At 36.4% G+C, this 18083-nt stretch overlaps 1 protein-coding gene across 1 annotated transcript; it reads right to left on the minus strand.

Annotated features, from left to right (window-relative positions):
• Nucleotides 1-2952: 2952 nt before the first annotated feature.
• Nucleotides 2953-13160, minus strand: LOC122904475 (solute carrier family 7 member 13-like). Its single transcript, XM_044245379.1, has 4 exons — nucleotides 12471-13160; nucleotides 11667-11798; nucleotides 6764-7125; nucleotides 2953-3825 (listed from the first exon to the last, which is right to left on the minus strand). Exons 1-4 carry the CDS (start codon nucleotides 13135-13137, stop codon nucleotides 3550-3552), a joined length of 1437 nt encoding a protein of 478 aa, XP_044101314.1. The 5' UTR covers nucleotides 13138-13160; the 3' UTR covers nucleotides 2953-3549.
• Nucleotides 13161-18083: the final 4923 nt, after the last annotated feature.

An 18083-nucleotide genomic window follows, 5' to 3' on the forward strand; every position in this document is an offset into this window, starting at 1 on the left:
AAAATCTGAAAGGACCTATAACTAGTATGGAGATTGAATCAGTAGTCAAAACCTCCCAACAAAGAAAGACCCAGGATTAGATGACTTCACCAAAGCATTCTACCGAACATTTAAAGAATTAATGCCAATTCTAAATCTGTTCAGAAAAGTCAAAGAGGAGGGAACATTTGCAGACTTATTTTGTGAGACCATTAACCTGATACCAAAACCAGACAAGAAACCACAACAAAAGAAAACTATAGGCCAATAGCCCTGATGAACATAGATACAAAATTTTTTTTTAAACATTTTATTTATTTATTTGACAGACAGAGATCACAAATAGGCAGAGAGGCAGGCAGTGGGGTGGGGAAGCAGGTTCCCCACTGAGCAGAGAGCCCAATGTGGGGCTCGACCCCAGGGCCCTGAGATCAAGACCTGAGATGAAGGCAGAGACTTAACCCACTGAGCCAACCAGGCACCCCAGATGCAAATATTCTTATTTTTTTAAAAAAATATTTTATTTATTTATTTGACAGACAGAGATCACAAGTAGGCAGAGAGGCAGGCAGAGAGAGACAGAGAAAGAGGAGGAAGCAGGCTCCCCGCCGAACAGAGAGCCTGATGCGGGGCTCGACCCCAGAACCCTGGGACCATGACCCGAGCCGAAGGCAGAGGCCTTAACCCACTGAGCCACCCAGGCGCCCCCCAGATGCAAATACTCTTAACAAAATACTAGTAAGCTTAATTCAACAGCACCTTAAGAGGATCACCCACTTCAACCAAGTAGGATTTATCCCTGGAATGCAAAGATGGTTCAACATACACAAATCAATATAATACACCAGATAAATGGAAAGAAAGCTAAACGTTGCATGATCATCTCTATAGATGCAAAAAAAAAATGTATAAAATTCAACACTATGCTAAAAAGTAGGAATCAAGAGAGATTACCTTAATATGAAGGCTATATCTGACAAGTTCACAGTTAATATTATACTCAATGATTAAGAACCAAAGCTTTTCTACTAAGATCAGGAAAAGGACAAGGGATGTCCAATATTACCACTTTTATTCAACACATTATTGGAAGTGCTAGCCAGAGCAGTTAGCCAAGAAAAAACAAAACAAAACAAAACAAAAAAAAAACAGAAAACAAAAAAACCCAAAAACCATCCAGATTGGAAAGGAAGAAGTACAATAGTTTCTCTTTGCACCTGACATGATCTTAAATGTTGAAAACCCTAAAGGCTCCACCAAAAAATGTTAGAACTGATAATTGAATTTAGAAAAGTTGCAGGATACAAAATCGGTTGTGTTTCAGTACACTAATAACCAACTAATTGCAAAGGAAATGAGAAAACTATCTCAATTTCAATAGCATCTTAAATAATAAAATGCTTAGGAAAAAATTTAGCCAAGGATGTGAAGGACTTGCACACTGAAGATTATAAAACACTGATTAGAAGAATAAAGAAAACACAAATAAATAGATTATCTTATGGTCATGAATTAAAAGACTTAATACCATTAAATATCTATACAGTCCAAAGCTAGCTCTAGATTTAATATGACCCCTATCAAAATCCCAATAGCATTTTTTACAGAACCAATAAGAACAATTCTAGAATTTTCTGGAACCAGAAAATACCTCAAGTAGTGAAAACAATCTTGAAAAAGATCAAAACTGGAGGCATCATACTCCCTGATTTCAGAGTGTATTACACAAAGCTGTCGTAATTAAAACAGTATGATATTCATATAAAGAGGGACACATAGGCGTGCCTGGGTGGCTCAGTTGGTTAAGCATCTGCCTTCAGCTCAGGTCATGATCCCAGGGTCCTGGTATTGAGCCCCACACTGGGCTCCTTGCTCAGCAGGGAGTCTGCTTCTCCCTCTCCCTCAGCTCCATCCCTTGCTTGTGCTCTCTCTCTGTCAAATAAATAAAATCTTTGGGAAAAAAAAAAAGGACAGATACATAGACCAATGGAATAGAATAGAGAGTGTAGAAAAAAATCCATACATATGTGGTAATCTGATCTGTGATAATAATGCCAAGAATACACATTGGGGAAAGGATGGTCTCATCAACAAATGCTGGTGGGAAAGATACGTGTAAAATAATGCAAGTGGACCCTTGTCTCACATCATATAAAAAAATCAAAGTAGATTAAAGACTTATATGTAAGACCTGTAAATACAAAATTCCTAGAAAAAACATAGGGGAAAATCTTCATGACATTGGTTTTGGCAACAATTTCATGAATATGAACCGAAAGCACAGAAACAAAAGCAAAAGTAAGTGGGCCTACATCAAACTAAAAGTTTCTGCACAGGAAAGGAAGTAAAAAATAGTGTGAAAAGACAACCTTTGGTATGGGGGAAATATTTGCAAACCATCTATCTGATAAGAGATTAATATCTAAACTATATTAAGGAAATCATCTTACTCAATAGTGAAATAACAACCTGTTAAAAAAAAGGTCAAAGGACCTAAAAGGGGCATTTTTTCAAAGAAGACATACAAGTGACAATTAGGTATATGAAAAGATGCTCAATGTCACCGATTGTCAGTGAGATGCATATCAAAGCCACATGAAAGATCACATCACACCTGTTATGATAGCTATATATAAAAAAAGAACAGACAACAAATGTTGAAGATGTGTCCTGTTGGTGGGAATATAAAATGGTGCAGGACTCCCTTCTTTTTTTTAAGGACTGAATAATATTCCGTTCTCTGCACATACCACTTTTTTTAATCCATTCATATATCAGTGGGCATTTATGTTGTTTCCACATTTTCCAGTGTTTTAATGAACATAAGAGTGCTAATATCTCTTCCTGATCCTGATTTTGATTCTTTCTGATAAATGCTCAGAAGTGGGATTGCTAGGTCATATGGCAGTTCTATTTCTAATTTTTGAAGGTCATGATTTAGTCTGTTACACTTTTCAAAGATGAACACAAGGATTTGGAAGTAAAACACATTCTTTTAATTGGTATCACTTTGAAGAGTTTAGACCAGTGAGTAGGAAGCAATAATGTAGTTTTATTAATATAAATTTCAGACTTAGAATATTGGCTTTTTTTTTTTTTTGCAGGTGCATCTTAATATCTGCTAGGCACTGTTCACCCATGATCTTGTCTTCCTGACAATGACTCTTTGATTTTGTTTGTTTGAGATGTAATTAACATATAACATTATATTAATTTCAGGTGACACATAGCATTATATTAATTTCAGGTGCATATTAATTTCCTTCTATACACAGAAGTAGGCCTATTATACCTTTTAATCTGTTGGGTGTATGTGTGTGTTTTCATTTAAAATTTTTGACCTGAAAGAAAGTGGTAAAAAACATATAGTGCACTAGGAACTTGGGCTTCAATTACAAGTAAAAGAATTTGAATTGTAAAGAATTTGAATATGTAGCTGGGGGTTGGATTCGATATAGTTGGGGATTGGGCAGGAGGAGGGAGGTTTTGTGTATATTTGAGTGTATACACTTGAAAGCAAAGATTGTCTTTAAAAATGTACCCATTCATTAACGATTTAGGGTTTCTTATTTACAAAACAATTTCTTCGAGATGTTTTTCTCCTGTTGAAATACCATCATCCTGGTCTTCAGGTGGTGAAACATTAAATAGTAATTGTAAATAACAAGTGACTTTGTCAAAACAAACATAATGTTGATTAACGTGAACATGAAGCCAGTAACATAGAAGTCCACTAAAAATAAAGATAAACCCATATATATATGCTACTGTAGGAGACTGAATCATTGGTGTCAAAATTAGAAACAAAGATATAGCTATGGATCCCAATACAAATGGCAAATGCACCTGAAAGTTAAAAAAAAGAAAAGAAAATTAGCGATGACTTTTTCCTCAAAAGTTTCTATAAACAATATAAGAATATTCCTTTTCTATTTGGAACAAATGTTTCTAAACACCAGGGAGAAAAGTGCAAATATATTTTCACATGTATTTAAAGAGACAGTCTCAGTATTGTATTATAGAAAGTAAGTCAGTGGCAGACTAAATAATTGTAAAAAGGTGGAACTGTATTTATTTATTTATATTTATTCCATAGTTCTTATGATTACCTACTCTGTTGATCAGGTATTGTCAGTTATTTGCTAAAATCAGTACTTTATTTTTTGGCATAGGAAAAAAGATATAAGAAATCTTTGTCAAAAAATGAAAAATTGACTCTGTCATACTGGTATTAGTCATTGAAGCTTGCTTTGTTTTGGGAATTTGGAAACCAGCCATGCATAGCATAACTATAATATTTAGTTATAATATTTCTTTAATCAGGCATGTGCCAGTTTTTCCTGGAGAAGCACTATTATTAAGATTGGAATCAGAAAAGTCTGGTTGGAAATGCAAGCTTTATTTATTTTTTTTTAATATGTTATTTATTTGAGAGAGAGAGAAAGAGAGAGAGACTATGAATCAGGAAAGGGTCAGAAGGAGGAGAGGGCGGAAACCGACTTCCCGCTGAGAGTGGGGACTGATCTCAGGACCCCCAGATCTTGACCTGAACTGAAAAGTCAGATGCTTAACCAACTGAGCCACCGAGGCACCCCCAAACTCTGCTATCTTAATTGCTCATTCCTTCAAGAAATAGTCACTGAATTCCTATGTGCCATTTGCTATACTAGGGATATAGAGGTATTAGGACAAATAAAGAAGGTTCCTCTTCAAGGACCTTAGTGCCACTGTCTAGTTGTACCATTTTGGGCTATTTAATTAATCTGGTCCTCAGAACCATTTCCAGAAAGGAGCCAGGAGAAGGTCCTGAACTGCCAGTCCTGTGGGGCTTTCACCACCAGCGGCCACGGTCACTGTCACTGCACAGTGAGACCCTTGGGACCCTGCACCTTGTCTCAACTGAAGGAAGCTACATGGTGGGCTGGTGGGTGCTACAAGAGAAATGTGTTGAGGGGTTTTTAATAAAATATTTATGATATATCTGTGTTATTGCCATTTAAATATTAAGCTGATGTTGGGGGGAAAATGGGTCCTCTCAGACCCATTTGCAAAATGAAGTTTTATCTAATGCTGATCTTCTGAAGTCTTCTTGAGAATTGTGTAAAGGGTACCTCAGTAGCATGTGCTCAACAAAATGGCATTTCTTAATTAACTTTGTAACAGTGATTTGTACACATTTCTTACACTTCTGTGAAGCTAAGAAGATTCTTGATTGAAAAATTTATTTTTATTTCTCTGAACTGCCTAGTAGAGTGCCTGAAACACAGCGGATAGTTACTGCATATTTGTTGAATAAATGGATGACTCAAATCCAAGATATTATCATTCACTTTTTTTAACAGGAGGCATAGCTAAAGAAGGAGCCATTTTGAGGAAAAGAAAGTCAGGATTATCTAAACCAGTGTTTCTTAAATATGGCCAGTGGACCTCTCTGGATAATAACCCCCAAGATAATTTATAAACATATAGATTCCTAGGGCCCAATTGACACCTACTGAATTAGAATCCCCTGGTGTGAGTCTGGGAATTCATATTTTAAAAAGCACACTCAAGTGGTTATTATGGTCACTGGTATGAAATATGGGACTCTTGTTTTATTTTCCACATAGTCCCTACAGCCAGAAAGTATCTAAATGGGCTATTTTGATTATATTTATGATATGATTAAAGAATAAAACAGACTATTTGAAACCTCTTAGAGTTTTCATCATAGCAAGGTATGGCTTGCATTATACTAAGGCAAAATAGATGAAAATAAGAAAGAGAAAGAGGGAAATAAACACTGATAATGAATTTGGTTCACAAAATGCATGCCACAAAACCTCATATAGATTCTGAGAGCAGGTCATCATAAAGTATAAGCAAAATCTGTTAGTTAGGAGAGACCCAAATATGATGCTAAGATCAGAAAAAATTTCCTAAATAGGTCCTTACGGGATATAATCTTCACCTAGGATAATTATGTAATCTCTGAATTTTGGAATTCTCTTGGATAAGCAGGTTGACTAAGTGAACCTCTGCAGCCTCTTTGGCCTGAATCTACTCATGCTTCTTCCTAATTCATTCTCTATACTATCGGCAGAATGGTCTTTTTTGAATGAGTCTGATTATTTCTTATGCATATGATTGCTTAGGTAGTTACTACATTACACAGGTATTCCCATGTAAGGGGACAGAAGGGGGCTGATATCTTGCTTGTGTTCTCCTCACTAGGCTCTGTGCCTGGGCATGGAGCTATGTCCACCTAGAAGAAGGGATGCTTTTTTATATTTTGCATAAAGGTACTCTAGGAGCCTGCAGTGGCTCTACTGGCATTACCTAGAAGACTGTGCTTTTATTTTAAGTTCAGGTTCACAATTTTATAATCACCCAAACTCCTGCTTAGATTAATATCTTATAGAAAACAAGGACTCTATCAAGGACATAATAAAAAATGGAATGCCACATCACCTATGCTGGGATGAGCACTGAAGGGTGATTTTGAGTTGGGCCAATATCCCCCACCCCCAAAGCATTATTATGTAGTTCCTAGAAGATGAAAAAAAATGATAACATCTATTTTTCTTCTAGAGAATCAATTTTGACCTTTTACTCCTTAAAAATCAAGCCAAAAAAGTAGCTCATACAGCCAATTATACATCAGTAAACTGGGACATGCAGGTCCAGATCAGATGCTTTATAAATTCAACTAGCGATTGGTTAGGAGCATCCCCTGTAGATTAAAAAAAATTATATTCTAGATAGAGAGTAGATATTTAATATTAGCATTTTTATCTTTATTTACCTTATAAGGTCTAGGTAGATTGGGTTCCTGGTACCTTAGTTTAAGTAAACCTATCATATACAGCCCTCTTAAAACCCAGGTTGCTAATCCTGAATATTTTATTAAATTGATTAAATCTGAGGATATAATAAGAAAAGAAGCTAAAATGATTATCTGGGTGATAGCAACAGTTGGACTGAAGTAGTTATTGAGCATAGAGAAGATCAAAGGCAGTTGTCCTTCTTGGCTTGCTGTGTAGAACAGTCTTGAGGCTGAAAGTATTGTACAACACATGTTGCTAACTATTGAAGTTGAAATCCCAAACGAAATGACCCATTGCATGGAAGGGATTACTTTGTCCATCCAGGTGACAGCAACAGCATCTAAAAAATTTTTTCAGAAAAGTCAGTCACTTTTGCTTCATTTCAAATATGGCAGTAATTCTTAACTTCTTACATCTGTACTCTTTGTAATAAGATTTTGCCCCTCTTTCTAAGAGGGAGTGCATTTTCTTATCAATTCTTGAATATGAACTGGCCCAGTGGTCTATTTTGGCCAGTAAAATGCATTCAAAATAGTGGTTTGCCAACTCTGAGCCTACACCTTGAGAGGTATCACAGACTTCTGTTTATTCTCTTGGGACACTGCTTAGGACCATCTAACAAACTCATTGCATTCTGTCAGAGACAAGCCATAGTAACTCTGGAGCCATGAAAGTGCACCTTACAGACTTCCAAATGCAGGGAGCATCACTGATCTCAGGCCCCAGCACAACACTGGCACAATGAAATCCATTGTGGCATTTCTTCCAAAGGCATGCTCTTACAGGCTGTTCCCAGCTAATGACTGTGAGGTAGAGACACCAAGAAGTACTCATGTTTCTGATGGCCAACTTTGGCTAAAGGGCCCCCTGGCAGATGTGCCAAATCTTCCCTTTACTACCTATCAATCTATGGTGTTTTTACCTATCTTTTCCTTTTATTTTTTTTCCTTCACTTTGAGTCCAACTTGCATTGTGGTCCCATGGCTCTCAAGCCTTACCTGGCTTCCTTCTTGGTTTCTCTAATGCAAGCATTTTTTAAAAATAAAGTCCTTGCACATTTAATTATTTATTGGCATTTGCTTCTCTCTCTGTCTTTTAACTGTGTTGACTTTCTTTCTTAAGATTTTATTTGTTTTAAAAAAGATTTTATTTATTGATTTGAGAGAGCGTGTGCATGCATGCACATGAGCAGGGGTAGGGAGAGGGAGAAGCAGACTGCCCACTGAGAGTGCAGCCTGATCCCAGGACCCCGGGAACATGACCTAATTGGAAAGCAGATGCTTAACACACTAAGCCACCTAGGCACCCCTAAGATTAATTTTTGAATAATCTGTACACACAATGTGGGGCTTGAACTCACAAGCCCAATATCAAGAATTGCACGCTCTACTGACGGAGCCAGCTAGGTGCCCCTGGCATTTGCTTCTCAAATGACTCAAACTGTCCTACCATCTTAGCCCCCCCCCCCAAAATAGGAAAGCATGGCCAACCTAGATATAGCTGTTTATCTAAACTTGCAGGGGGCTACAGACACATGTATGACTAGCAGGCAACCAGAACTGCCTTGCTGAGCCCAGCACAAATTGCCAGCTTGTAGAACTGTGAACCAAATAAGTGATGGTAGTGAGGCGGTGCATTTTGGGCAGGCTTATTTTGCAGCAATAGATAAATGATACAGCCATAAGTACTATGATGAAAAGTAAAAAAAGGAAAAGATATTCAATGGGGTAAATATTATATGCTTCATTAAGACAAATAACTGATACTAAAAACATAAGAAGAAATTATGGTATAAGGGTATCAAATGTCCCGCAAAATTTCTCTAAAGTTACTGACTTCGGGTTATAATTAAAGTGGAGTTCAGAATTGTATGATATGATTGCATTATCTTACTACCTATGATGTGCTGGTCTTCTTCAGTGATAATTTGTTGAATTAATAGTTCAGTTCTTTTTCTTCTTTTTTCATTTTCAAGTGCTTACACAACTACATTTTGCCTCTAATTATTTATTTGCAAAATTAGAAGCATTAAGCTTTGTTTCTATAGATAATTTCTGTTCTAAAATTTAACCTGTTATTAATAATGTTAACAATCCTAAAATTCAAAGAGAGATGATTGCAATTATATTCTAAATTTATTCACTATACTCCATAATTTTAAACTGCATTTCAAACTTTCTAAGATTAGCTTTTGCATGGGGTTTAGGAGGCACTTGTCAAGGCTCAAAGGATATTGAACTTAGACTCAATATTACTAGTGTGATATCATAATCCCAAGGCAGGTATCTAAGTCAGGCTGGTGAGATGACATTGTAGGGGAGGCAGAGAGAATAGTGTCTATTCTGGAAATGGTAAGTTGTTCAGGAGGGGTGATGTGTGGTGAGGCTGTGCGTGCTCACGAGAGAGCAAGGGCTGAGGCTAGAAAGTTAGGCTTAACTCAGATCTTGGAGAACCTGTGATGATCAGCTTAGAAGTTGCTATTTGGTGAAGGGAGTTGGTGATGGAGTGGTTGCAGCAGTTGTGAGAGTGAGATTGGGAAGAGTTGCAAGAACACAAAACAGAGTATTCAAGCAGAGGAGTGACAGGATTAGATTTGGGTTTTTTGACATTATCTCTAGAAACTGAGTCGTGACGGGATTGGAGGGAGAATGGAGGTGACTCTATAAATTAGGAGGTTGTTGTCGTAACTCAGAAGAGAAAAATGAGTGTCTAGGCATGGAGGATGGGCATGCAGAGAGGGGGATACTGATGAGCTGTTAGTGGGGTAGATTTTTATAGGACTTGCTGACTGATTTGGAAGTGGGTGTAAGGCAAATTACAGTTCTGTCCCACATTTTAATAGTTAAGAAAAAAAATCTCCTTTAATGTGTTTCTATATTCCTGTGAGACCAAATTGTGGGAAAGTGTAATGGTAACCTGTTAATGTTTACTTATTAAAATAGGTATTTCCCGGGGTGTCTGGGTGGCTCAGTGACCTCTGCTTTCCTCTCAGGTCATGATCCCAACTCCTGGGATAAAGCCCCACATTGGGCTCTCTGCTGCGTGGGGCCTGCTTCCCCACTCTCTCTCTGTCTGCCTCTCTGCCTTCTTGTGATCTCTGTCAAATAAATAAATAAAATCTTTAAAAAATTTGTATTTTCCTTTTAGAAGCAACATAACATTTTTGTACTAGTGTCAGAGAAGATACATAAGGCCACCTTTTGACTTTTTGAAACTTGTATAGTTTTTTCAAAATAAATTTCAAAGCTTCTTATTTTTGTAAAGGCTTTGCACATCAGACTGATCCTCTTTGTGACCTTTGCCTTAAAAACCCCTCCACTACGGGTGAATTCTAGTTACGGAAGCGCCCCACTGTCTTGGTTGTAGTCACAGCTCCTCCCAAACCACAGTGTGTTTGTACGTGGTCGTATACTTCTGTGCCTGTCTGTACAACATTTTTGTAGCTTATGTATTTTTGCTGCTATATTACTTGATTTCCTCGAGAATAAAGACTGAGTTGTTCTCAGTAAATAAACTTTCTAGATAACTTCTTTCAGGAGTAATTATTTTTTTAAAATTAAGATTTGGTGGAGTTTTTTGGATGTATTTCAAATACTACTCTGCCTTTTTAAAGTGAATAGAATTAACATTTTCCTTCCTTCTTTTTAAAAAAGATTTTATTTATTTGAGAGAGAGAGAGAATGAGAAAGAGTGGGGAGGAGAGGAAGAAGCAGACTCCTCAATGAGCAAGGAGCCCTATTCGGGACTCGATCCCAGAACTCTGGGACCATGACCTGAGGCCAAGGCAGATGCTTAACTGACTGAGCCACCCATGTGACCCAATTTAGCATTTTTTTAAAGACTTGACGTTTTCATAAAAACTTATTACTGGATTTTGTGGAAATATTATTTGACATTGGAAAAATGATATTTTTTCTGATCCTAAGTACAACATGCTAATCATGGAAAATATGAACAATATAAAAAAGGAAGTAAAACTGTGACACCACTTACTATTAACCTTTTGTTGTATCTCTGTTTAGTCACATCTATGTGTGTCTCTTATATGATTATTTTTTAATGTAACTTATTATCCCATATATATTAATATATATTCATACTATTACTTGCATTGCTAATAGGTCCTGCTAGTGGTGGTACTGCTTTGATTTGGTTTGTTTGTATTGAGGCATTTTAGAATGGTGGTTGAAAACACGGGTTTTGGATTTGGATTTGGATTTGGGTTTGAGTCTGTCAGTTACTAGGTGTGTACCTTTGAGCACCATACTTAGTGGAATGGAGAAGCATGTTTTGTTTGAAGATCAGGTCTTGCAACTTGCTGTCTACATTTACAACACATTACCTTCAGTAACCTGGATAAGGTGCAGTCTCTTATCATGAGAAGTGCATGGGGTTGGAGACACATTTTTGAATCTTAACTCTGTCCATCACTTAAGTTCCCTGAGCTCCAGTTTCCCTATCTACAAAATGAAGAATGTACTGCCTATTCCAAACAGTTATTTTGAGGATAGGTATTGGGGTGTACCCCAAGGGTGGAAATTCTTCTGACAAAGTATCTCTTCTTTGCTTTCTTGATATGCTTCCTCCTATTTCTCCTCATCTCTTTCCCCTTTCTCTTCCATGGCACTCTCCTCCTCTTCTTTCTCTTTCTAATTCTTGTTGTCTCACATTCTACAACACTTAGACCTCCATCCTTAGCATGTAGCCTCTTCTTTATAGATTATTTAGATGACTATTTTTCCTCTCCTTATAAAAACCAAAGCATGAACACATCATGTTTGTATTCTTATGGGTGTATCAAACATATCTACAGTTCACAGGAGACCATGTTTATTGAGAGTAGGTAGGTAGTGATTAGTTCCTCTTTGGGCACATTCATACCTGTAGAGATGATTTCCTGAGGGGTCAAAACTGCCAAGTAGGATATATTCACCAATACGTAAATCACAGCCACTGTGGGAAGGACAGTAATCAGAGATTTGGGAATATTCTCACCAGGATTCTTTATCTCTCCTGAAAAACACAAATAAACTCATCAGAAAAGGAAATACTGTGGGACTTATGAAAAGTTCTTTGTAATGAAGAGGAGGAGAAAGTATTATTCATGTATTTGCTGCTTCCTCATCTGCTTGGTCTGATTCTGCATTGGTCCTGCACATATTTGGCCTGAAAGCTTAGATTTCTTACTATATTGTACCATTTTGTTAAAAATTATGATTCTGAACTTATACTATGAATAAAACTCTCTATGTATATATATATATATACACACACACATATATATATATAAAAATATATATATACACATATATATAAAATCTGATAGTTTTATTTTTTACAAATAGACTGTATTAATATATTTCTTACATAATTGATACTTAAAATATATTGAAAAAATACTAGAATAAAATGCAGTAAATTCTGAGATTGGTCTTAATTTTCTTTTGAAAACTTTATAAAATTTCCAAGTTTTAAATAAGGGACATGACCTGGAAAATACTAAATTCCACATTTTCTATATAAATGATTATACACTGAGCCTTAATGATGACTGTGATACATCCAACTAGTGCAGAAAGATTAAATTTGATTCCAAAAAACCAAATGAATCAGCTCTATCTTTCTCTACAGAGTTGTAGACAAAACTTTATGCCTGCTGCAAAAGTAGTTCAGAGATGAATTTACCTGCTATGTTGATCAGGACTGATGTACCAGAATATGCAAATAATCCTTGAAGAAAGGCTTCTGCAATCTGTGACACACCAGGAAGTTCAGCATCAAAAGCTTTCTCAAACCTGGCCACATTTTCCTTTTTCCCAATCCCTATCAGAACAATCCCAGTAAAGGAAATGAAGCAGAGGACAGCCATTTTCACCAAAATGCTGATAGTTTGAAACCAAGCCACTGTTAGCACCCCTCGAGCATTAAGAAGTCCCAATGACCACAAAGTAGCCAAAGCTAGACATTTCTTAAGTAACTCTGGGGCTGGGCACCTGGTATAGAAAGGCTGAATTAGATAGGTAGATATTATCAAGCTTTGAGTAGCTATTCCTAAGGGATAAGTAAAAAGTTTGATCCAAAGACTGAGGAAAGCAACAGAAGATCCAAGAGATCTTTTGAGGAAGTAGTAAGGTGCTCCACTTCTAGGGAAGGTGGTCCCCATCTCTGCGAGACTGAGAGCAGTGATCATAGTCAGGACAGCACAAGCAGCCCAAATACTCAGGGAGACAGCTATGTTCAATGAGGAATATTTTAATACCCCTTTGGGAGACACAAAGATTCCTACACCTGTTGTGACACAAAATAATAAAATATTTCCATGGAAAAATCCTATTGCCCTCAGGAGTTGCATGCTTTTTCCTTTTTCTTTTTTTAATCCTGAAAACTAATCTAAAAATTTCATGTGGATTGCTTACTTTTATACACTTCCCCCATGATTCTTCTGCAGCATGCTTTGTTGATTTAGCCATCATCCTTACATAAGCATTTTTTGGAACTTTGTTTTAGAGATGATTAACTGGCGAATTGTTCTAAGATTTTGTGAACTTCTTTAGAGTGTTCCAGAGTTAAAATGCTTCACATGTTAATTATTTAAAAATTCAAATATGCCTGGTGATGGTTGCACAACATTGTGACTATAATTAACGCCACTGAATTGTACACTTAAAGATGCTCAAAATGGTCAAAATGAATATAATGAAATTTTACCACAAGTTTAAAAAGTTATTAATGTAATATACCAAAAAACTCCATCTAACTGTATAATTTAAAGGGGTAAATTGTTTGGTACCTGAATTTTATCTCAGTAAATCTGTCTTAAAAAAATCACATTTGCCACTAAACAAGTTGGTGAAAGCTAATTAAGAAAGAAAGATTTAAGTTTTGGGCAGAGATTTTTCCTTTTCCAAAGATAGGAACTGTAGTTTAATGTAAAAAATATAAACTTTAAGTAGGCCAAGTTTTGAATCCCACATCTGACACTGAGCAGCTGCATGATTTTTTAGTAAGTTGTTTTATTTCTTTGAATACATGTTTCCTCATCTCTAAAATGAGAGTGATAATTTCATTTTATCATAGAGTCATTTCCATGGAACTATGCGAAGCACCTGTTGGAGTAGTGACCTTCATGGCTTAATAATTGCACTTGTGTGGACTTTTGCCTGATGCATTGCCCAAGAAGTTAGTGACCTGAAAAACATTCTCCACAGCTTCTGTGGGTCAGATATTTGGATGCTGGTAGCTGGGACCTTTGGCTTTAAGTCTCTCATGAAGCCTCAGTCATCTGCTGGCTGGAACTGCAATAATCTCAAGGCTTCTCTGGGGAAGGATCCACTTCCAAGTTCACTTATACGGTTGTGATTCAGTTTATTGAAGACTGTTGGACCAAAGGCCTCAGTCTCTCAAAACTATTGGCTGGAGACCTTTCTTTGTTCTTCCTCTGTGGACTTCCTTATAGGGCAGATCACAGTGTGGCATCTTGCTTGTTCCATCAGAGAAGAGATGATAAGAAAGAAGTCTTGGAAGTGACATCCCTTCACTTTTGCTGTATTCTATTCATTGGAAATAAGAATTCCCTAGTTCTGCCCACACTCAAGGGAAGAGGATTAATTTAGCACATTAATACCAGGAGGCAGAGGTCATTTTAGCCATCTTAGCAGTAATAGTTTAGGTTGTATATAATGAAATTATTTTGTGGAAGCACTCATTCTTTTATTACAATTTGATGTCAATATTGTCCCTGTAGATATAAACCAATCTATTAATAAATATATTTAGGAGCTTCCAGGTCCAGAGTAATATCTCATATTTAATAATGTAATATTCAGAATGTCCAAGATACCATAGAAAATCATTCATTATACCCAGGAACTCTCAACTTGAATGAAGAAAGATAACAGACACCAATATTGAGATGACAATAGATTTTGGAATTATCTGGCAAGGATTTTAAAATAGTCATCATAAAAATTATTCAATAAGCTTGTACAAATATGTTGAAAGAAATAAAAAAATAGAAGGAGCCAGGAAAAAAATAGAATATATAAAGAGAAACCAAATGGAAATTTTAGAACTGAAAAGTATAATAAACTAAAAACTCGGTGAATGGGCTCAACAGCAGAATGCAGAACACAAGGAAAGAATCAGTGAACTTGAAAATAGAGTAGTAAAAATATTCACTTTGAAATAGAAAGAAAATGAACTTAAAAAAAAAAAGCAGTATCTGAATGATTTTTGTGGGAATATAATACAAGATCTAACACTTGTGTCTTTGGTGTGATTGAGTCCTAAACATGATAAATCCAAAGAAATCCACCCCAAGAAAATTGTAAACTTCTAAACACCAAAGATGAAAAATTTGAAAGCTACAAGACAAATGACTTTTCACTTTTAAAGGAAATACAATTTGAATAAATATATTTATTTAGGCCATTACAGTCTCCAAATCACATGTGCAGCTTGTGTCATATGCAAGTGTTATTACATCCAATATTTTTAAATACATTCAATTTTTTAAAAAGATTTTATTTATTTATTTGACAGACAGAGATAACAAGTAGGGAGAGAGGCAGGCAGAGACAGAGGAAGGGAAACAGGCTCCCTGCTGAGCAGAGAGCCAGACCGGGCTCCATCTCAGACCTGGAGATCATGACCTGAGCTGAAGGCAGAGGCTTTAACCCACTGAGCCACGCAGGCACCCCTCAATATTTTTTTTATTAAGTCATAAATTCATAAATTCATTCACCCATTATTTGTTTGCAGCAGGATAAAATACAGAAAAATTAATTTGTGATTTATTTTGTTTGGTCTATTGTTTACTTCAGTTAACAAAAATTTATTGAGCACTTAACTGTGTAAAGCTCATAGCAGACAAAGACTTTTTGTATTCTAGTCAAGCAGACAGAAATACTTCTTTTTTTTTTTAGATACTTTAAAAAAATTTATTTATTTGACAGACAGAAATCACAAGTAGATGGGGAGGCAGGCCTAGAGAGAGGAGGAAGCAGGCTCCCTGCTGAGCAGAGAGCCCGATGCGGGGCTCGATCCCAGGACTCCTAGGACGCTGGGATCATGACCTGAGCCGAAGGCAGAGGCTTAACCCGCTGAGCCACCCAGTTGCCCCCAGAAATACTTCTTTATCTTCGTCAAGAGAAAGAAAAGTAAACACAAAAACACATATACGTAATATGTCAGATGGCGATGACTGATGAATGTTGATAGTGGTAGTGGTAATGGTAGTGTTTGTGTGGAATGAAAAGGTTAACAGTTAACGGATAATATTTTCCTAAGCACAGGGACACTTGAGAAAAGTTTTATCCTTAATTAAACTTATTGCAATTGGAGATAAATAAGTATCTTGCAGATGCTTTATTTACTAATTCCTGATTGAAGGATGTTCTTTTTTTTTTTTTTTTTTTTTTGACAGAAAGAGAGAGTGATAGAGGGAACACAAGCATGGGGGAGCTGGAGAGGGAGAAATAGGTTCCCCGTTGAGCAGAGGGCCAGATATGGGGCTTGATCCCAGGACACTGGGATCATGACCCCAGCTGAAGGCAGAGTCTCAATGACTGAGCCACCCAGGCACCCCCAAAGGATGTTCTTAAGCATGCTGTAGCTGGCTGTTTGGATTATTTCTTGTATAACTTACAATTTTTGAATTAGAGCTTCCCTTATGAAAGAGAGCCAGACCTGGGCCAGTCCAAGTATATAGGACTCAAAAGTATTTAAGCTTAGGGGCAAGAATATTGGCAAAGGAGGTTTGAAGTGATTGAATATTCATATATTTTGAAAGTAGACACCACACAACTGCTGCTGGATTGATGTGGGGTTGTAAGAGGTGGACAGCAATAAGACTGGCCAAGGTGTGTGGGCCTGGCACTGGAAGACTGCAGTTGCCTTTATAGTTCTCTCTCTCTTTTTTTTTAAAAGATTTTATTTATTTATTTGACAGAGAGAGATCACAAGTAGGAAGAGAGGCAGCCAGAGAGAGAGGAGGAAGCAGGCTCCCTGCTGAGCAGAGAGCCCGATGCGGGACTCGATCCCAGGATCCTGAGATCATGACCTGAGCCGAAGGCAGCGGCTTAACCCACTGAGCCACCCAGGTGCCCCATCTTTATAGTTTTCTATTGCATAAATATATATCTTTGCCTTTGGAGAACATTTTTTTCACTATTAAATTCAATGTAGAAGTGAACATCCTTTACAGTTTATTCTTAGATACATGTTTGAGTTTCTCTAGGATATGCATAGGGAGTGGAATTGTTAGATGACATGGTACTGCTGTTTTATGAGATGGTTTCAAATTTCACTTCTTTGCCAACACAGTATTGTCAGACTTAAAGTTTTTGCTGATGGATGTGAAATTATATTTCAAAAGTATATTGGTCTTTGCCCATATTATACATGTTTATTCTATTGTCTGTATTTTCCATCTCTTATTTATCTTTCCATGTTTCTGTCTAGGTGCTTTATTTTGATATACATCTAGTTCACCAATTACATGTTGTCAAATGCTTCTAGGGGAAAGGTGATGCTAAATGTGAAGTTAACCTCTTTTGGTTTCCTTTTTTTCTAGGACTCTGACTCCTGAAGCCCTTGCTGCTTGATTTATTTCTAGTTCTTGCAAATAGACATTTTTATATTGAATACAGCTTTTTACTGTTTTTGGTGGAGGATTATTTTGATACAAGTTGAAGTGTAACTCTCTCCATCTCAAGCCTTAGTAAATTTCATTCTCCTGCCCAATTGATTAAACTGTCCAAATATCTTTGATACTTTACTTTTTACATCCCATCCCTCACCAAGTCTTCTTGATTCTATTTCCAAATTGTATCTATTTCTGATTATATGTCTGATTCTGCTACAGGTATCTTGGTCTGAGCAACTATCATTTTTCTCTTAGGTAATGGCAAAAGCTCTTATCTTCCTGCTTTCAACCCCTGCTTGATCCTGATCCACTTTTCCTGATCCACTCTCCAGGAAAAGATAGAATATTCCAAGAGTAAGGCTTTTAATGTCTTTTTGTTGTTAAATTTAGGCTTAGGTACATCATGTTTAATTTTGTTTTTAAATTCTAAACATTCATTTGTAAATTCTAAAAATTCACTTGTAATTTAAGCATTTTCTTACTATTTGATGTTGGTACATAATTAATAAAGTAATCATAAACTCTGCTTTATTGCTTAATAATTATTTGTTTAATGATTCTAAAATACTGATAATGATTTACTTCATAGATAATGACAGTTTTGGTGTCTTTTTTTCTTTTCCTTTCTATTGTTTTTAAATCCTTTTATACCT

The sequence above is a fragment of the Neovison vison genome, chromosome 4 (assembly GCF_020171115.1).
Source record: "Neovison vison isolate M4711 chromosome 4, ASM_NN_V1, whole genome shotgun sequence".
Classification (NCBI taxonomy): domain Eukaryota; kingdom Metazoa; phylum Chordata; class Mammalia; order Carnivora; family Mustelidae; genus Neogale; species Neogale vison.